The sequence below is a fragment of the Zea mays genome, chromosome 8, assembly GCF_902167145.1.
Source record: "Zea mays cultivar B73 chromosome 8, Zm-B73-REFERENCE-NAM-5.0, whole genome shotgun sequence".
Lineage (NCBI taxonomy): Eukaryota > Viridiplantae > Streptophyta > Magnoliopsida > Poales > Poaceae > Zea > Zea mays.
Window position 1 is genome coordinate 170,896,477 of NC_050103.1, and position 21,377 is coordinate 170,917,853.

The following is a 21,377-nucleotide window of genomic DNA, read 5'->3' on the forward strand; positions in this document are numbered from 1 at the left end:
TTCAACCTCTATTATGATCATATTTATGCATAGTGATTTCTCAGGACTTGTCCATATATTCAAACCAATATAGAGACCATATTATATCCATTTGCATTGTCTCACTGGTTATTTGACATTGTGTTGAACTTTGTTCACTGATCATTATACACTATTTAAGTATGTTCATCATACTGAATTCCCTGTTCAACACTTAGCAAACTTGTTAGACCTTTAAATGTGTTGTTATCCAAATCACCAAAACTCACAAAAGGGATGAATGCACTTTCACTTGCTGATTTGTGTGAGCTGGCAGCTCAATGTCTCTAGTACAGTGGATGTTTTTACCTTATGAATCCGAAATGTTCTATTTTTTCTTGGAACGTGCGGGGGTTAAATGACCCCGCTAAGCGCGTCAGCGTGAGACATACGATTCTGTCCACCAATGCTTCCATTGTTTGCCTTCAAGAGACAAAGATTTCGAGTTGGACAAATGTCGTATTAAAGGAAACAGTAGGCGCCAAATTAGCCAACCAATCTTTTCACCTCCCTTCTTTGGGCGTCTCAGGTGGCATCCTTATTGCCGCTGATCCTGATTTTTTCGACATGACTCTCTTGCCAAGTTCAGCAGCATATTCACTATCGGTGAGGATCAGTTCTAGGCTGGAGGACGAGGTGTGGGACCTCACAGGGGTTTACGGGCCACAACTAGAAAATGAGAAAATGATATTCCTCTCTGAGCTCCGGTACATCCAATCAATGGTCAGACCAGAATGGATCCTCCTAGGTGACTTCAACATGATCAGGAGAGCAAAAGAGAAAAACAAAGGGTCAATCAACAGAAGAGTGATGAGGCAGTTTAATAACACAATTGATGATCTGCATCTCCTTGAACTTGAGCTAACTGATAGAGCATTCACCTGGTCAAATGAACAAATGAGTCCTACCATGACTAGGATTGATAGGTTCTTCGCAACAACTGAGTGGCATGACCTGTTCCCCTTGGCTGACATTCATTCCATATGCACCATGACTTCAGACCACTGCCCGCTTTTATTGCAAAGCCACTCTTCGGGTACTTTCTACCAAGGGTTTAGGTTCGAATCTTTTTGGCCTAAGATTGAGGGTTTCAACGAGGTGGTCCATCAAGCTTGGAACTCTACAGTAACCTCAAATGATGCCATACTTCGACTGCACGTAAAGATGGCTCGCACTGCCAAAGCTCTTTCGGCTTGGAGACGCAATACGGTTGGCAACTTCAAAGTGAAGATGGCCATCATTCAGATCACCCTTACTCTACTGGATAAAGCTCAAGAGAATAGACAACTTTCCTCTGAAGAATTTGATTTCAGGAGGACTCTTAAAAGCAAGATTCTTGATATTACCTCCGCTCAGAGGGCAAGTGCAAGACGACACTCTAGACTCACCTGGATGCGGCTGGGCGATGCTAACACTAAATTCTTTCACCTAACAGCCAATAATAGAAGGCGGAAAAATTTAATCAGATCGTTAATTAAAGATGACACTTTGTTAACGAGTCAGGAAGACAAACTGAATGAGGTTCAGCTTCACTTCGATCAGATGCTTGGCACGACAGGTAGGAGGAGCAGTGCTGTTCACTGGGACCACCTGGGGTATGCCCCCTTTGAGTTATCTGAGCTGGACAACTCGATTGAGGACAATGAAATTAAGGATGTTGTGATGGGTCTTCACTCGGAAAAGGCCCCCGGTCCGGACGGGTTCATTGGGTTGTTCTATAAAAGCTGCTTCGATTTGATAAGATATGATCTTTCTATGGCAATTAAGGATTTTTTCCAGCATAGATCCAAAAGCCTTCATCTGGTCAATGAAGCAAACATCATCCTCATACCAAAGGGGGAAAATGCGGATAGAATTGCGAGGTTTAGGCCGATCAGCCTAATCAATAGCTTCATGAAAATTATAACAAAAATCATGGCAAATAGGTTGGCTCCAAGAATGAACGATATTATCTCCAGTGCTCAGAATGCCTTCATCCAGAACCGGTCAATCCATGACAATTTTCTGTATATGCAAAGGGTGATTATGAACCTGCATAAAAATGGTAATCCTGCTCTCTTCGTCAAGCTCGATATCTCCAAAGCTTTTGACACCCTAAATTGGGCATACCTCCTGGATGTGTTAAGGGCCTGCGGGTTCTCCCAGAAGTGGCGCAATTGGGTGGCTGACATTCTGGGTTCTTCCTCCTCGAGAATAATTATCAATGGGCAACGTTCAAACGCAATCAAGCACATGCGTGGGGTGCGACAAGGAGACCCACTTTCCCCCTTCCTTTTCATTTTAGCGATGGATCCACTTCACCGGATGATTGAGAAAGCCGCTGACGAGGGATTGCTTGGACAGGTTTTACCTAGAGGGGCTAAGTTGCGATGCTCTCTCTACGCGGATGACGCGGGTGTGTTCATTAAAGCTGACAAATCAGACTTGGAGGTGCTCAAAGGGATTCTCAACGCGTTCGAGGGGTGCTCTGGGCTAAAGATCAACTATGACAAAACAGAAATTTACCCAATTCGTTACCCGGCAGCATTATGGCCTGCGCTATCGGAGGTGTTTCCGGGCAAATACTCTAGCCTCCCCGGGAAGTACCTTGGGTTACCCCTTCATTTCAAGAAAGTTAAAAGGAATGACCTTCAACCTTTAATCGATAAAATCAACAATAGGTTGGCAGGCTGGAAAGGCAAAATGCTGTCAAAGGCCGGTAGAGAAACTCTTGTTAAGGCGGTGCTATCCGCACAACCAATCTACCATTTAACGGTTTTTCCACCTCAAAAATGGCTGCTGCAAACAATTGACAGAATGCGTAGAAACTTCCTGTGGAAAGGGAGCAATCCAGAAGTTTGCAGCGGGGGGCACTGCCTCGTCAACTGGACCTTAACTTGCCTCCCTAAGGACAAGGGAGGTCTTGGAATTCTGGACCTTGATCGTTTTGCGAGGGGGCTTAGACTAAGATGGTTGTGGCTACGTTGGAAGAGCAAAGATAGGGCGTGGACTGCCTTGCAGCTTCCTTGTGACAAAACTGATGAAGATCTTTTCAACGCTTCCACAATTGTCACGGTAGGCAATGGAAAGATGGCAGAATTCTGGAATTCTAGTTGGGTTCAAGGCCAAGCCCCTAAGAACATTGCGCCATCGCTGTTCAAGAAGACAAAGAGGAAGAACATCACGGTGGCCAAAGCGCTCAATAACAACAACTGGATTCGTCTTTGCTCTCCGTATTTGGGAGAGGGTGAGTTTGGAGAGTTAATCTCTTTGTGGCGGGCCTTAGGCGACATGCAAGAGCTTAACGGGTTGGAAGACAACATCGCTTGGAGATGGACGGCAGATGGGCAGTACAGTGCTAGTAGTGCTTACAAAATCCAGTTCGCATCCAATTTTAGTATAATGAATCTAGGCCCCATTTGGAAGGCTAAAGTGGAACCGAAGTGCAGATTTTTTGCTTGGACACTTCTTCATAAGAGAATTCTGACGGCCGACAATCTTCAAAAAGAGGTTGGCCATGCAACCCAGTATGTTGCCTCTGCAACTCGGCCCCAGAAACAATCCTCCACTTATGCAAGGATTGCCCCTTTAGTAGAGAGGTGTGGATCAAAGTTTGGAATGGGGCCAACGTTCCATTACTGACGGGGTCTACCAATGACATTTCTTTATACGATTGGTGGATGGACCTGCGCAGCCTTTGCAGCAGACAGACCAGAAGAGGCTTCGACGGTCTTCTAATTCTTTTTTGGTGGAACCTTTGGCTGGAAAGAAATAATAGAATCTTTCAAAGGCAGCATCAAAGTGTTGATCAAGTGGCTCTGGCAGTCAAGGATTTTGGGTAGTAGCTGAAGGCTTGTGGGTTGGTTGACCCAGTGGTTTTTTTTTCTTTGGCTTCGGCCGTTTTTCTTTTCTGTTTTTTCCTTTCTGTTCATTTTTTGTTGTCTTTCATTTCCTTTCCCGTGAGCTCCCTAGAGTTTGTACTTCTTTTTCCATTCTAATATAGATCGGAGTGGCAAACCTTTTGCCCCTTCCTTTCAAAAAAAAGGTCCTATATAGATCCTGATATATATAAGAAGTTCAGGTGAGGTCCCAACTACTAGGATCACTACTTCCCGGGCTCATACTCTAGGGTCCTGCTTTGGCTTCGGTCACAACATGTAATTGACCCTCCTAGCAACTTGATTTCGAGATACATGGAGGAATTGCATCTATAATAATGTTCGTTCAAAACTACTAAGGACCTTGTGAACCTCTTGATCCTAGGGCATTACAATGCTCAAGCCCCTAGTGTCTCGGGATATCCCTAGTTAAAAGAATCTTTGTGGCCCCTCATGCTCCGTGGTGTTCGTGATCCAATAACTCGAAACCCCTCAAGCTATAGGATGCTCATGATGTAAGACGTTGATGCCCCTCAGTACCCAAAGGCACTCATGATCTAGTCTTGAAGACCCTTGTGTCCCAAACACTCAGGATCTAAGTCCTCGATGCCCCAAATCCATGAGACGCTTATGGTCTAAGTCCTCGAGGCACCTCATGCCTCAAGGAACAATGAAGGGTCTAAGTCCTCAGACCCCTTTTGCCTCGGAGCACTAATGAAGGGTTTACGTGTTTGAGGCCCCTCAAGCATCAAGACACTTAGCAAAAAAACACTTAGCAGTCTAGGGCCTTCTACTCGCTCAGGGTCCCTAAGGTTCTTAGCCTCACGTAATATGAACGATCGGGTCCTGAATCCCTCGAACCACAAGGCTTCTTGTTAAGACAAGGGACTCGATACAACTAAGTGTAATCCTGTCCACAAGATACAAGGATGTTACTAGTACCCCTATAAGGACATTACAACTCCAAAGCTGCAGGGTCCTCGTGTCTAGGATCTATTTACAAGTCCATATAGCTTATCATTAGATAAGTCTTATGTACAACACATTAATGGGGTGTTTGGTTTGAGTAATTACTCCATCCAAAATGAGGTGGTGCATCATGAGTTCATTCCTCAAATTTGGTGGGATGGCCTCATTCCTCAAACCAAACACCCTATAAATGTGTGATATGCGGTATTACAGCCTAACAGTTGCATTATCGTAACGACTTAGGCAGCAAGATACTAGATACGACTATTCGCTACATACCTCAACCCTGTAGCCATACGTGTGTATGTCAATGTACAATGAAGTATAATCAAGTATAGAAGGCTACACCGGCTACCAGCTACACCATGCACAATGGTATGGACCCCGATATCCGTAGATGTGAAATAACATACCTGCCCCCACAATAGGTATAGTAGCCATTGAAGAATGACATCCACGATATTACGCCAGGACCAAAGACATGGCTCTGTTTATGACTCCATGAACATGATAAATGCTAGGGTAGTTGGGTCTTAGTTAGATGAACCCAATGTCCAATTGATATAACCTCTATCATCCCTTGATCTGAACAAGGAGCAGAGTAATGTTAATGGGACGAAAACAAAAAACACTCTAGCAATGGTTGGAGTGAAGGTCCGAAAACTCTATCTCTTATAGGTTTTAGGTTCAGGTTCCATCAAATCATAAGATACTGAAAGGTTGTCAACATCTAAGGGAAGACATAAAGATGGATTATCACCAATGCATTAGAACCCCACATGAACCAGGAGACAAGGGAGAGCTAGAAGGTCATGGTGCTTAGTTGAGTTATTAACTTATAATATTCTTCACCTTTATATTCATTAATCAAATAGTAGCAAGAGGACATAGGGTATTATGCACAATGTGGCTCGAACATCTCCAAATTGTCCATGTGTTGGTTCCCTATCATGCCTAGGTTAACACACCACTCACATATGCCTCTCTCTCCAATCCCTTATTTTTGATACTTTACATACCCCTAATGTTTGTCCATGACGACATATGGCATGCCAGGTAGGGGGAGAGTGAGGTTTTCTATTGAGATTTTTGTGTTCTACTATGTGGCATGACTATGGCAACGTTAACACGATCGCCAATTAGAGCAGGTGCTTATGACACCTGCTTTAGGAACTCTAACAATGAGCCACACCATAAGAGTCGTTAGAATCTCATAACACCTCCCTTGCCGCCATCTCTGGCAGGCGAGAATGCATTGGTGGGTCTGCACGACGTGGTTCCCATAGGTTTGGCTTCGACGCGTGCACCAATTGGAGTGTGTAATGCTTTCGGGGCATTACATGTTTACAATGTATGCCTCCATATGCTTTGAAGGAGCATGACCCATCTATGTGTCTCACCCCAGCCATGCGTCAGGACCGTGGCGAGGCTACCTCAAAGCATGAATGTTCCTCCTAGCACTGACCATCCTGGCGGCCTCGCCTGATGAGGACATGACACCTAACAATACTATCATTAGTTATAAGGTGAGCTTGTTTCTGCATTTGTACAATTATAAAACCAAGAATTGGTTGCTACCTAGCATTGGTGCTGATGATAAAGAATATATGCACCGTACCATACAATGAAATGATAATATCTTTACCTAGTCTGACATAAAAGCCCACGGATTACACAAAAGATTCAATTGTGAAAGCCCAAGGCCCATAAAATTTTAATACCTTTATCGACGTTTATCTTCAAGCTCAGACCTGAGCTCTGCTATCCTTGCACAGGGCTCCGAACACGCGTTTCCATGGCTCTCCTCCGACTCCAAGAGCAGTGCTCGCTCCTCCGAATCTCCAGCTCCCACCACCCAAACCCCATCGATATCCCAAGAAATCCTCGCAAGAACCAACTTTTAGTGCCCAATGCGGCCAAGATTGCCAACGCCTCCGAAATTCCGGTTCCTCGCATCCCCACTAGCACTTCCAAGGCCGCAATCCTGGCCCGGAAGGCCGCGCTTTGGCGGGACGCCCTTGTCCCCGTTGCCGCCGCCTTCGCGTCCTGTCCGCTCCCTTCCCTCGCGGCGGAGGGCGACGGGAAAGTGAGCCTCGAGTCCATCGTGGTGGCAATCGACGACTTCAACAATCGCAACCCTTTCTTCGTGGCTGGGGTCGTGTTCGTGTGGCTAGTGGTGATCCCGCTCCTGCAGGAGTACGTCTTCAAGAAGTACAAGCCCGTGAGCGCCATCGACGCGTTCCGCAAGCTTCGCGACGTGCCGGAGGTGCAGCTGCTGGACATCAGGCGGGGCAAGAGCGTGCGGTTCATGGCGCCACCGAAGCTGAAGCTTATCGACAAGAGCACCGTGCAGGTCGAGTTCGACGAGGAGGACGAGAAGGGGTTTGTCAAGGAGGTGCTAGCGAGGTTCCCAGACCCGGCGAACACCGTCGTCTGCGTCCTTGACAAGTGAGTGCTATATGGAAAATTGATTGATTTATTTTACCTAAAGCGCCAGATGCAATGTCTGATGTCCCTTTAGATTGGATGAGTTTCGCTTTCGCCTCAAATGCAGCTGCGTATTATCTAGGGGCGATAATAAATGTGTGTAGCACAATTTAGTCGCAATTTGCAGATTAGTGTACATATTGTTAGTGTTAGATAATATAATCTAAAGTGTAAGCATTGAAATAACTTATAAATTAGAAGCGGAAAGCAGTTGTACACTTTCACTTCTAGCAAAATGCATATAGCTGTGTCCTCTGTAAACAAAATGGTTCTTTGATTTTACAACTCTGTATTGTGCAAATTCTTGGTAAATACAAGGGTTTGGTGTGTTAGTGTGTACATTCTCAGGAAAGATGAAGAATGCTTTGGTAACACCGTTAAGTTGCGATTTGTAATTTCAGTGTTTCTGATGTAGGGAACCAACATTGGGAGGGAGATTTCTTATTGTCTCCAACCAGTTTCAAATTAACATATGATTAAAAATACAAATCAGGAACAAAATATTATCCCACTTTCTCTTTAAATCAGCCTAACCAAAATAGACGCCATGTAAATTTTCATCTCTCTAGGTTTGTTACTTCAACAAGATTAATAAAAGCTTTCGTTTAGGTTTGCTGTATGTTTACTTCATGCCAAAGCAATTATATTTAACTTCCTTCAGAACCATTGGTCTTTTCACATGCTGCCATCTAGTAGCACTTACCAACTTTTCTCCTCCATGTTACCAACTTAAATTTATGCTGTGTAAGGTAGCTTTGATGGTAATTCTTCGAAAGTTGCTGAGCTACTAGTTGAGAATGGTTTTAAGGAAGCCTATGCAATTAAAGGGGGCTTGAGAGGTCCGGAAGGGTGGCAGGTAAGTTTTGGTTCTATTATGTGAGTTATTGCATACAATTCATTTTTGTTTTCCTTCCTAACTTTTTCCGTCTCCTTTAGGCGGTTCAAGAAAACTATCTTCCCCCATCTGTCCATGTTTTCCCGAAGAAAAAAAGGGGCGCGAAATTAGCTCACACAGATGCAAGCAATGATGGAACATACGTTCAGCAGGAGGGAAGCGAGGAATCATCGGCTCCTCCAAGCAGGTTTGTAGTCAACACAAGCGCTGAATCCAAAGATGTTTATGAAAATCCCAATGGAAGTACAACTGCTGCAAAACATGCAACTAGGAGACCGTTATCACCATATCCAAATGTATGATTCTTTTTGCCTTTTTCACCACCACACTCAAAATTAACCTGCTTATTCTAGATTTTTCTTCATATGTCCAACTGTTTACCATTTATTATTTGATTCAAAATGGCAGCAGTATTGACAGTTTCACACACGTTTTGCTGCTTTTCTTTGTACTGACAGTGAACTACATTGAGAAATTATGTTATCTCCAGCTATCACACTTATAGCTATGCCAGACCTACTAAGCAATGGTTGACTCATATCCATCTAAAATGATAAATAATTTGGGAAGAACTCAGCAGTCAGCACTGCCCTTGTATTTGGTATGCTTCTGCCTAGAGATATCAGATATGGCTATAGTGTTTCGTTTTAAAGCCTTATGTGAATATTTAGGAAGGAACTAGATCATGTCGATGACAGCACGGCCAAGTTCTTTTTTAAGACAATGAAGAGGCTTCCAGGAAGAACTGGCCATGGCCTTTATATTTCATATATGCTTCTAGGATAGAGTTATCAGTTATGACTATATTATTTCTTTTTAAAGCTAGTATATGTGAATAATTTAGGAAGGGATTAGATCTTGGTAATCACATCATGAGTTATTTTGATTTAACATAATGGATAGAGTTCCAGCTTCAACCCATTCATAGAAGAGACATCATACCACAACTATTACAAATTTGTGGCCCAAGCTACCACAACCAAATCCACGTGCCTAACCCAAGAGTCAGAACCTCAAATTATTGATGTATCAACCGGCGTGACCCAAGACAGCACAAGGCATATTTTGAGCGAATCTAACTGAAAGTTAGATAATGACACTTGGAAGGCGCATAAATGGCTTGACTCAGGTCCACAGAAATTACTAACAGGCAAGGACAGGGAATTCCAGTGCAAATGCTATTTGCTGACATAAAGTAGAGAGACCTGACAGACTGCCCTTTAGATATGTACACTCATTTATATCCTTTGTTTCTTCACTCTTTATGATGCAAACTGACAAGTGACCACAAAAACTATCATGCAACTGTACAAGGTGTTACAGGCCTTTGAGTTTATTGTGCAGTACCCTGACTTGAAGCCTCCATCATCCCCAACACCATCAAAACCGACGAATTAAGAGCAATGCAGGACAATAACATGTGTGGAACTCAAAAGGTCAGAAGTAGTTGTCTCCTGCACAAACATTTTTGTATACTTCCAACCGTGGATGTCCAGGAGATTGACTGGGATGGCATGGAAGAGGACCAGCAGTGGTGTTTGGAGCTCTTGCTGCTGTTGAGGCCATGGTGAATTCTTAGTTGTGTAATTTGCGAAGCTTGTACCCGTATGTTGTACTATTAAGTGGGGGCGAAATGACATTTTGTACCTGACTTGATACAGTTTGGGGTGCCTTAGCGTTCTCAATTTGACAATTGTGCTTAACTCAGTTTTATTATCACTGGCTCAGACACCGTATATAGGTGGCATCACTATAATTGTAACAGAGGTTCAGTTCATTCACGCTACGTACATGCTGGAAGTGGTTTACATTGGGGATACCAGTTTGAGCAACAGCATTACATCAAACAAAGTTCAAAATCTTAATCAAAACGAATCAAGTTTGAGCGACAACAATTCATCCAACAAAGTTCAAAATCTTTTACAAAAAGAATAAAAAAAATGGCCCATGCAGGTCTCGATCCACGCTACGTACATGCTGGAAGTGGTTTACATTGGGGATACCAGTTTGAGCAACAGCATTACATCAAACAAAGTTCAAAATCTTAATCAAAACGAATCAAGTTTGAGCGACAACGAATCATCCAACAAAGTTCAAAATCTTTTACAAAAAGAATAAAAAAAATGGCCCATGCAGGTCTCGAACCTGCGACCTTGGCGTTATTAGCACCACGCTCTAACCAACTGAGCTAATGGGCCATCGATGCATACCGTTCAAAACAGGTTAATAACTGGCATCGAAATGACATCAAAGCAAAACCATTTTATGCGATTCACATCAGTACATTCGTTGACCTACCATGGAGTAAAATAATATATCCGTAGAATGTGGAAGCCGAATATATTGACGTACCATGGAGTAAAATCCATTGCGTGTTTGTTGTGGCCTTCATGAACATCAAAGGCCCCTCCATCCTTAGAGATGATGGTAGAATTTGATTATTGGTGGTGACATTAACCCATCTAATGATCAAGGTTTTGTTCGAACTTCTCGCTAACACTCGGCAAGTCTTGGTCATTAGAGCCAGCGTGGACGTGGTTGTGACGCTCCTCACAGTTGCACAAGCGGATCATGGATACATGGCTTCAACAATAATTTGATGCATCCACAACCTGATGCTTATGGCAACAACTCCAACAAAAGCAACATAGATACTAGGTTTAAGTGCCAGCTAGGCTACAAGAGGGAACATATTATTCTCAATTGTTGGCATAGGTTTGATGAGGACTTTGTCCTAGATGAGCGCAATGTCGGATTTTTCTACATCATATGCAATAGATTCCGATTGTACATGGACACGGGTGCTATAGATCATATCAAAGGATAACTTGTGAAGCTAGCGGTTCAAGATAAATACAAAGAGACTTACTAGATCCATACAATAAATAACACATGTATGAAGATTAGCCATATCAGACACTCGGTTGTTAAAATCCCATGCTGTAATCTTGCCTTAAACAATATTCTATATGTTCCTAACGTTCGTAAAAATATTATTCTGTCCATATCCTTGCTAAAGACAATTATAGGTATCTTGAATTTGATCATGATGTCTTCTTTATCAACGACATGTACGGTGCTCCACCAGGTAGTAGTACATCGGATACATTAGTGCTCTCCCAACAAGTACTTTTAAAATGACTACAGACTAGTTGTTAACCCTGCCATATGTCATGTGTAGTCGCCAGACACGTCCTGTGAGTTTTAAGGTGAATTGTGTAGCTTTACGACCTCTCTCGGTCTTTCGTTCATTGTGGTATATGGTGCCACATTTGACAAATCTGGTGTCTTATAGAGTTGTTTGTACTTGTACATGGTTGATATGCTCTTTGAGTTCCCTGTCTGGTGGGGCATCTGGTGTCTTATTGGACACGATCGGTGCTTCACCGCACACGTTTGTTGCTACTTGTCGGATAGTACGGTGTATGGCTAAAAGATTGAAGTTAAAACCAGGTCACTTGGATATCCGGTGTCTCGTCAGATATATTTAATCTTTGTATATTTTGTTTTTTCTTTTCCTTTTTCATATTTATTACTTATTTATCCTCTGTGATAATCGTCAACCAGCGTTCGAACAAGCGTGCGGTGATTGCTGCCGGCTGATGATACCCGGGCTGTTGGTGACTTGGTGTGATCAATAACAACCGGCTGAGTATGTACGAGATTTCCTTTACCACTGCAGCTGATAACAAGAGTATGATGATTAGTGCGAGCGACGTACGGCGCACGCAGCAGCAGCCTGGCGACCTTCACCTTCACGTAGGTGTCCGCGTGTCCCGCGTAGAGATGGCAACGGGTACAAACCCGCTGGGTTTTACCGTCCCAAACCTGTACCCGTGAAAAATATCTATGCCCATTAAAAACCCGTACCCATGACGGGTTTGAGATTTTGCCCAAACCCATACCCATCGGGTTAGCGGGTACCCATGGGTTACCCGTGGGTTTCATCTCCAATATACCTGTTCTTCTCATAATCAATAAGTATCGTAATGATTAGTGATATCATGATCCAAAATCTATGTAATGAACAACGAGTTCATGATTTGGTATAAAAATTATTAGTAGAGAGAATGAAATACAAATAATAAGTTGTATAATTAAGTGACCTTGCACTAAGTTATCCATCCACCACATATATAACGCTAGTAAAATCTATAATAGCAAGCAAGCAACACTCTCACCGACTACTGATACATTCACCAATTGATAAAAATTATGAAGTAAATAAGGAATAACAAGTTTGTTGTTCGTTTATAAAATAAAATGACAATATGCATTAGGTTTGGTCGGGTTTAAAAAAACCCACGGGTTCATGAGTTTGGGTACTATAGGAACAAACCCGTACCCATAAACCCGCCGGATATAGATTTATGCCCATTAACAAACCCATGGGTATGAAAATTGACCCAAACCCGTACCATAATGGGGTAAAAACCCACCGGATTTCGGGTTTCGGGTACCCATTGCCATCTCTAGTCCCGCGGGCCCACCGGAGTTATCTCTGCAGCAGGTACCCATAGTAATTTATAGCGTCATCATTAGTACTCATCACTCTCCTCACATCTGGTGCCTTTTAACTACCGGCCGGCGACCATCGATGGCGATAGATCCGTCGTCGCTCAAGTCAAGTCGTCACACCGAAATGTGAACAGTGGTCGCCAGCCGACGGACGCAAGGAATGAACAGGCGGGGAAGCGACGGGCGAGCGTGCGTGGCAAGTGGCAGCACGTACGCAGCAGCGGCCAAGCCATTGGCCGAGGACGAGGCAGGCGCAGGAAGCGAGCGAGACAAGACTGGAGGAGAGTGACGGCGGCGGCGGCGCCGGCAGCCGGCGTGGATGGTGGGCCGTCGTACCGATCAAACGGCCCAGAAACCCCGCTGGGTGGACCAGGGGCGGCAAAAGGGATGCTGGCGCCGCGCGGTGGGGGGCGTGGGTCAGGTGGTCTGCCTGGCCTCAGCTAGCTGAAGGCAGCCTGACCTGATCGAGCAGCTGGGGGGGGCCCGGCCCGTGGCCGGCTGCGCGAGCGAGGAGACGTGTGAGGGCGCCCCGCGCGCAGGCACAAACAACAGGCACAGGCCTCGTGGGCGACGCCGCGCGCGGCAGGAGGCCCGCAGGCCGCCCAAGCATTTTCGCATTTAACGCGGCGCGACCACCACCGCCACAGGATGGACCGCAGCGGCCCGGGCGGAGCCGATGATGCGATGCGATATCTCCTCGACTCCCCCTGACACTCTTCTCTCTCTCTCTCTTCTCTCTCTCTGTCTCTGCGCCTGCACCCTGCCCCTGCGGCGTACTACGGCCGCACTGTGCTGCGCCGCTCGGCTGCCACCGTCGGTCGTCATCATTGCCGCCGGGCCCTCCGGCCGATCGCCTCCCTCCCCTATCGCAACAAACAATCTGCTTGTTGTTCCGTCCATTCCGTCTCTGCATGCATCCATCCCGATTGCATTGAATTGAAGTGGATGAATGCGAGTAGGAAGGAGGGGGGTGACGAGAGTACTTGTACCACGACCCCAGTCCCCAGCTAGCCAACAGTGCGCCTCAGTCCCCTGTGCACGCCTTGTGCGCCCTTGGGCTCTGCATCATTCTCGTGCTCGTGCTCGGTCATTGCTGTGTAGTACTAGTAGTACGCAGGGGCGTGCATTGAATTGAATCACCTCCCGTCCTCCCCCCCTGCAGGACGGCATTTTTGGGCGGCCTGCTGCATGCATGCCCTGCCCTGCCCGCGCTTCCCACATTGATTGCTGATGGGTCTCTCTCCCTCTCATGAACTCACACTCGTTTCCCCTTTGCTGTCTCTGTGTTGTGTTCCTGCCACAGTGTCGCTGCGTGGAAAAATGCCTTCTGCCGTGTCGAACAGCTCCCCCCGATCGATTTCCAGTCAGCAGCCGGCCCGAGATTGGTCAACGAACGAACCAGCAGGCAGCAGCAGGAGACTCCCTCAGGGCAACAGGAGAATCCACAAAACAACACTACTTTGAGACGGCGTTTAGAAAACAGCAACTATTTTGAGCGTTGGATCGCAATCTGGGTTGACCTGTGCCGCATCAGGATGTGACGTCTTGATGGCTTTTGTGGTACGGCCGGTGCTGCAATCGAGGACGAGGAGCGAGCTAGCAGAAAGGAGGTTCAGGTTCAGGCTTGCAGAGAACTTTTTTTTATAGCCTCTCCTGCCATTTTGGCCTCTCTAGCAAGCAAAACAACCAGCCGCTGGGGGAGATGCATGCATGCATGCGATGCGATGCGAGCGCATAAATGCCTGCCGACGTCGAGTCTAGCACTGCGGCGGATCTCCCGTCTCCATGCTGCATGCAATGATACATTACATCTTTCCTGCCTGCTGCCTGCCACCTGCCTAGCTTATGCCTATAGCTAGCTAGCTTCTCTAGCTAGCTAGGCCATTAGCATGCCTTGTTCAATCCCACGTAGTCGTAGTAGTAGCTCTAGCTCAGCGCAGCAAGTCAAAGCGCAGCAGCAGGAGCAGTGTATAATAATATATATCACAGATGCATCATCCACCAGGGGGGTCTTCATAAGCAACTGCACCTCTTCTCAAAAGGTCAACTTCATATATTACAGCCAACCTAGCAATAATACATGGAGTACAAATGGGCGCTAGTCTTCCGAGTGGGGTAAAAAAAAAGGTCCGGGCCGGACAAGCATGCATTTTGTCCCCCTCCCTTCGCAGTACAGCAACTAATAACAAGAACATAGGCCACTCTGTGGACGCTGGCATGGAATATCTGACGATCTCGTGGATGATGTGGATGGGGAGGGTAGATAGCGTGGTAATTAACAAACAAGCAATGAATCTAGCAACAAAAGCAAGCACGCACGCACGCAAGCGACGCACTTTTTCCATGTAAAATCGTCTGGAAATTAGCCCCCTCCTGACAACGGCGGACGTCTAGGATAAGTCCTTGCACGCGTTTCATGGATATTTTTTTCCTCCCCGTTTCTTCATCGCGTCAGTAACCTGTAAGCAAAAAAAAAACAATTGTAGATATCTCTGTCAGTTGGTAATTGGTATGTTAGCTCTGAAAAGAAAATCCGTAACATTATACGGCTATATATGAACTGCTAGAGTACGTACATAGAATGCGAGCTGGTGTTCACAATAATATGCAAACTGGTGTAAATAGAAACATGCATGCAGGGTGACACAGACTGTGAACATTTTTCCACTTGTGAATAGACAGAAAGAATACTACTATTTCAACACAGAAGCTTCTATGTCGTTGCGGGGTACATGTATATATATATTAGCACGGTTCAAGAAGCTGATCGACAGCACGTTCCATTAATTCTTTTGTTTATAAATTAACAAAGTGGCAGTTCCCTAGCTACCCAGTTTACAAAGTAGTATCAGTTGTTTACAAAGTAGCTAGCTAGTGATGCTGGATTATTACCGATACACACATATATAGTTCACGCACGGAGAAGTGCATCTCTGTCATGCAGGAGGATATATAGGTCGAATTCACGAGAGCACCAGTGCACAGGACATTAGGCATGCCAGCATATGATAAGATTGAGATGGTCGATGCACGTCCACCAAATTCTGTGTGCCCTCGTATAGACATTTTTTTTTAATTTACAAAAAATACACTTGGTTAATTGTTAGAGGACCGTGCTGCCAAGAGATAGTATATATACAAACAAGAACAGCTCCAGGATTTGCTAGCCAATGGCGTCTCTTCTGTTTCAACAGATTTAGCAGGCCAGGAGCGCACTTGTCAAAGAAAAGAAAAGAAAAGAAACGGAAGCTTAGGTTCACCAGTGACCACACAGGCACACACACGATCGACGCAAAAACCGAAAAGAGATCTGTTCAACACGCCCGTGTGCATGTACCACCCGATCTAAAAGCAAAACAGTTTGACAAAACAGATGCTGCGCGTTCCGTCGATCAGAAAGAAGCTCAGAAAAGCTCTAGTGTTCAAGTACACACATATATATGCATGCATGCATGCACCTAGTCATCATTGATAATATATATTATGGATCCAAACAGTTCTACTACAATGTTTTGTTCCGAACAAGGACGCTCCAACTAGCATCATGCAACAAAAGGTATTTATTTAGCCCTGGAAATGGAATGAAACCCTTATTTTAGTCATGCTTCATTAGTGCCTCTACCTAGAAAATAAACTGACTAACAGTAGTCCACCAGACTCGCGAATTAATCGGAAGCACAAGGCAAAACACAACAGACTAGAACACTGTGCAGGCAGCATGCAAATGCAAAACCAAACCAAACCTGACAAGACTGATGGATGGATGGATGGATAGAAGGATCGGTCACACGGATGGAACCGCCTACTGACCGCCGCTGGGCTTCTCGTCGCCGCCGGCGGTTCCAGACTTCAAGAACGGCGGGCTGCTGATGCCGAGCGTCCCGAGGCCGCCAGAGACAGCGCCTGCAGACCCGCCCATCGTCGTCGCGCTCGAGTAACCGAACTCGTAGCCGCCGTTGTTCATCCCTATCCTCGCGATGGGCTCGCCGCCGTCGTAGCTCCTGGACAGCATCTGCGCGTTGCTGCCGAACTGCTCCTGCTGCCCGAACATGGCGGTGGAGCCTCCGAGGGAGCCGAGCGCCGCCGAGTGTCCAAGGTTGATGAAGTTGTGCGCGGCGCCGTTCGGCATCGCGCTGCCGATGAACTCTGCCATCGCCTGCGGCCCGGTCGGCGCCGTCGACGCGGATGCTGCCGCCGCTGCCGCCTACAAGGAAGACGAGCGAGGGATGGATTAGCCGCCGACGACGCTCATGTGATCTCGGCCGCAGCATGTGCGAGTCACACATGCACGTTCGTCGCTCAGGATATGTCGACGATCTATCCTCATCACATCACCTGGTACTTGGAGAGCTCGTACTTGGCGCGGGCGAGGTCCTGCTGGAGCTGCCGTAGGTTGTGCTGGAGGATGGAGATGACGCCCACGCAGCCGTAGACGGGGTCGCGAATTCGCATGTCGGCCTCGTAGGCGAGCGAGTTCATGGCGTCCTCGCGCTGCAACGGGTGGATTTCGTTCATCAGCTTGGTCACGTTGCTCGCGCCGAAGACGCGGTGCACGCGCACGAACTTCTGCGGGTTGTCCGGTGGGAAGTAGGGCGCGAACACGCAGTCCGGCTGGCACTTGCGACGCAGGAACTTGCACGCGGCGCACGGCGAGCCCGTGCCGCACACCCCGGCCAAGGCTGCTGAGGAAGAGGACGATGCCACGGCGATCACCGACCCCGATGGCGCCCGCACCGACGAAGCCATCCGCTATACTGTCCTGTCGGAAAGGATCGCGCGCGCGCGCTGTGTTAAACTTTTCTTTCGTTTCTTTACAAAGTTCCGGAAGCTGCTGGAAATCAGGGGAAGTATTATATTCCTCTTTGGCCAAATATGAGGAATACTGCCCCAGATCAGGGGCGCATCCAGTAGCTCAGATCCGAATACAAATAGTAAGATAGGGTTTGGGTGCTCGCTTTTCGCACAGAAGGAAGGGAAGAGAAGACCAAGGAGGTGGACGCACGCACCTGGCGGTGGTCGTCGCCGGCGAAGGGACGAAAGAAGACCGGGGCACCTGGCGTAGGGCGGCAGCGACCTGCGCCTGAAGAATGCCTGGGCACTCGGCGTAGACGTCGCCGAGAGAGAGAGTGAGTGTGAGTGAGATGAGACCACAGACCACGCAAGCTGTGGGGGTAAAGGAAGAAGAGAAGGCGTGCTTGTAGAAATTTGGGTAGTAAGTTTATGATGTCAGAAATTTCAACAAATGTACGTCCTTAGTTTCACATCGTTTAGCTATTAATGAAAACATATATTGAATAAGCTACTAAAAGTAAATCGTCTTGTCCTTAAAATAAAAATAAAATTGGAAATTAAATATATTCTGAAATAGTCTACTTCTCGATACAGAAAAACTATTCTTTTCACGTCCTTCTAGTTCCCGTTCTTTTACACTTACTTCTGGCTCCTGTTATCTTTTGTATAGATATTACATTTCCATGAGTATACTTCCTCCATCCTAAAATATAATTCATTTTAAATTAATTATATATTTATTAAGTAACATATAAATACAGTTGTTATGTATATCTATATTTATTATTAATTGATTAAATGTGGACGAAAAAATAAGCTAGAAAGGACTATAGTTTGAGACGGAGAAAGTATACTATATTGAACTATTTTAATTCAATCGCGTGACTATACCATATCATTTGTAAAATATTATCTTGTCCATGTTAAATAATAAATAAGTTTGTGCGGCAAAAGAATGAAATATAGCTATATATACTACTATATAATACACCATTTTAAACTCTGACAACTCATGTTCCTAGGTACCCGACAACTCATTTTCTTCGTTCGCATACAACCTTAGCCTTGGGGTGCCGTATTCAAACTTTACCGTGCGAACAGTGCAATCTACATTATATTGTAAAACTGTGTTTTGTGTGACCATATAAGTGAACTGCAGAAGATGGCCTAATGGAACAATAAAAATTGATGGCGTTGGGGTTACTGAGGAAAGTAAATCAGTGAAGAAAAGATATTGGACGCAAGACGAGGAAATGAGACTGGTAATATTGTTTTATAGATCTTCTATATAATATCGTATACTTAAAAAAACTAGACCTTGATGGAAATGACACTAATTTTTTGATTCTGTTTTGTAGGCTAGCTAGTGCTTGTTGGCTGAACAGTTCTAATGATCCGATAGATGGGAATGACAAGAAAGGAGAGACTTTTTGGAACCAAATTGCTGAGGAGTTCAACAAGAATAGTCCATTAGGTCATCTCTGTCTTAGTTAATCATGGGGGTATTTATCTCCGGTATTGTAGTAAACTGGTACCAAAAGACACTTGCATCACCAGTATTGTAATAAACTGCCACTCTTTTCTGAAGTAAACTGGTACCAGTATTGGAGCGTTTTTATTCGCCAATAAACGTCCTTTCAGTTTATATATATGGCAGCATATTTTTATCTCAAAGTATAGTACTATTGTCTGGGTACAAATATACATACCACACTAGATCGTGGGACTAGTAAGGCCCTGTTTGGGAACACAGTTTTTCCAAACTGCAGTTTTTCAAATACTAAAGTATACTTTAGTTATGACATTACTATAGTTTACAATGCTTCAGTTTTCGAATACAACAGTATCCAATACATCAAGGTGTTTGGGAAAAACTTTGGTTGAGACCAATCAGCCAGAGCGGGACCCAGCTAGCGCTCTCTTTACAGAGAAAACTTTGGCTGAGACCAAAGTTTTCAAAACTGCAAAACAAGTGCAGTATTTACAATACTACAGTTTAGTATACAGAGATTTTAGATGAGTTGCCAAACATCTCAAAATATATAATATCACAGTATTGCTCAATACTACAGTATTGCTTCAATACTGCAGAAAAACTTTGTTCCCAAACACTCCCTAACTAGTTAGCTCAGGAAACAGTGAAATGAGACTCTCCACAAGCAGTGCCGGCCCTGGCGGGGGTCGAGCAGTGCCCCCGACCAGGGCCCCCATATTAACGGGGCCTCACCCTAGATACTAAAAACCAGTACATATATACAAGTATATAACATATTGTGTATAGATCTATATATTGGCTCTATAGAATTTTTTTAAAGGTCTAATCATAAGTCAACAACACAGCAGCAACAAGCAAGGATAATTTATTGTAGCCCATTAATCTTGACTTCATAGTCTCAGGCCCAGCCGCCTAGGCTCTCAGTGTGTAGTGAGACAACGATGTTTGTCGTTTCATTTCTATCTCTCGCATAGTCGCAGACAGACAGGCGGTCATGTCCTATCCTCTTGGTAGCCCGCGCACGAGCATCAGTACGGTGATGCTTTCGTCCTGCTCTACACGGTGAAAACGAAACTAAAGACCTGATCGACTAATTTAACAACGTGCATCCATTAATCATTGTTAGAGGTAACCTTCTTTTGAGTTATTTGGACACATATATATGTGGCATTTTTATGCGAGATGTTTGGCTATATTTTAATTACTTTTTATTTAATATAAATAACTTTTTCAGATATACATAAATATTTATTGATAATATATACACATTATATCTAAGTGTAATAATTATTATTTTAAAGGGCCTCTCATATAAGTTTTGTCTCGGGCCTCTAAAATATCAGGACCGGCACTGTCCACAAGGCTGACGTGATCTTTTTAGAAACCGTGTTTAGAGATGGCCAAACGGGCCGCCCGGCCCGGCCCGGCCCGGGCCCGGTGAAGCCCGGCCAAAAACCGGGCCGGGCCTGCTGTGCCAGCGGGCTTAATTTTCTGTCCAAGCCCGGCCCGCAGCGGGCCTAAACGGGCCGGGCCGGCCCGTTTAGCACGAAAAAAACGGGCCAAAAAGCGGGCTAAACGGGACGGTAAGCACGTTTTAGTGTAAAAAAACCGGGCTTAACGGGCTTAGAGGTAAACGGGCCGTGCCGGGCTAGCCCGCCGTGCCTAGTTTCCTGTCCAAGCCCGCCCGCTTATTCTACCGTGCCGGGTTCGGACCGGGCCCAAAAAGCGGGCTTCGTGCCGGGCTCACGGGCCTCGTGCTTTTTGGCCATCTATAACCGTGTTAGAAACCTTCAGTGAGAATGTCCTTATGTGTATAGCTCCCGTTTCATAGGATCGGGCGATCGGGGGTGGGGCGGCACCGTCCTCCTCGGCAACGGCCAATGAGCGGATCGGGAGGCCAGCGGCGGGGCTGCGGGCTAAACACAGCCAAGTGATGCTATTGAATGCGGCATGCATGCATGTACTAGTAAGTAAGCGAGGAAGGAACGCAGATGCATGATTGAGAGGCAACGGAGCGCCCCCGATCGGCGTCCTTTTCCAAGCCCCCACTCGACCAGGACCCTTTCTTCCCATTCAATTCAATGCCGTGATGGCCACAATTCATGCGTCGTCGACAAACCAGACACTCGGCCATCATGATGACAAAGCCCCGGCCCCCGGCCCTCCCTGGCTGCAGGCAGCGAATGATTAGGAGAATTTCGAGTCACTCATCCAACCAAGCGGTCGATCATTATATTTAACCCGGCCGCGGCCGGTCGATCCATGGATGGATGGATGGCAGCAGATGTCGATCGATGGATGGCTTGGCTGCAGATGTCGATCGAGTACTGCTCCTGCTTCTCCTTCT

The 21,377-nt window shown here is 45.7% G+C and overlaps 1 protein-coding gene, 1 non-coding gene and 1 pseudogene across 5 annotated transcripts; 1 reads left to right on the forward strand and 2 right to left on the reverse strand.

Moving 5' to 3' along the window:
* Positions 1 to 6,618: 6,618 nt before the first annotated feature.
* Positions 6,619 to 9,932, forward strand: LOC100216702 (Rhodanese-like domain-containing protein pseudogene; annotated as a pseudogene). Of its 2 annotated transcripts, none has more exons than NR_159706.1 (4): positions 6,619 to 7,292; positions 8,081 to 8,187; positions 8,268 to 8,522; positions 9,571 to 9,932. The product of NR_159706.1 is annotated as a Rhodanese-like domain-containing protein pseudogene, transcript variant 2 (transcript). The 2 variants fall into 2 exon arrangements; NR_159705.1 differs by having other exon boundaries at positions 8,268 to 8,413; positions 9,571 to 9,892.
* Positions 9,933 to 10,350: 418 nt separating this feature from the next.
* On the reverse strand, positions 10,351 to 10,424 carry TRNAI-AAU (transfer RNA isoleucine (anticodon AAU)). The gene has a single exon. It is a non-coding gene; the product is annotated as a tRNA-Ile (tRNA).
* A 4,332-nt stretch (positions 10,425 to 14,756) lies between these two features.
* Positions 14,757 to 17,941, reverse strand: LOC100037816 (ig1-as2 like 1). Of its 2 annotated transcripts, none has more exons than XR_556669.3 (4): positions 17,751 to 17,941; positions 17,080 to 17,503; positions 16,488 to 16,948; positions 14,757 to 15,203 (listed from the first exon to the last, which is right to left on the reverse strand). XR_556669.3 is itself a non-coding variant. In NM_001112516.2 (4 exons), the coding sequence occupies exons 2-4, from the start codon at positions 17,488 to 17,490 to the stop codon at positions 15,196 to 15,198; spliced, it is 813 nt and encodes a 270-aa protein (NP_001105986.2). In that variant the 5' UTR covers positions 17,491 to 17,503; positions 17,751 to 17,871; the 3' UTR covers positions 14,777 to 15,195. The 2 variants fall into 2 exon arrangements, 1 of the variants encoding a protein (NP_001105986.2); NM_001112516.2 differs by having other exon boundaries at positions 14,777 to 15,203; positions 16,555 to 16,948; positions 17,751 to 17,871.
* Positions 17,942 to 21,377: the final 3,436 nt, after the last annotated feature.

Excerpts from the sequence above, each read along its gene's own strand:
- LOC100037816 (NM_001112516.2), bottom strand. The coding sequence starts at position 17,490 with ATGGCTTCGTCGGTGCGGGCGCCATCGGGGTCGGTGATCGCCGTGGCA. Across the intron at positions 16,949-17,079 it reads ACGAGCTCTCCAAGTACCAG|GCGGCAGCGGCGGCAGCATC; the intron begins GTGATGTGATGA and ends TCTTCCTTGTAG.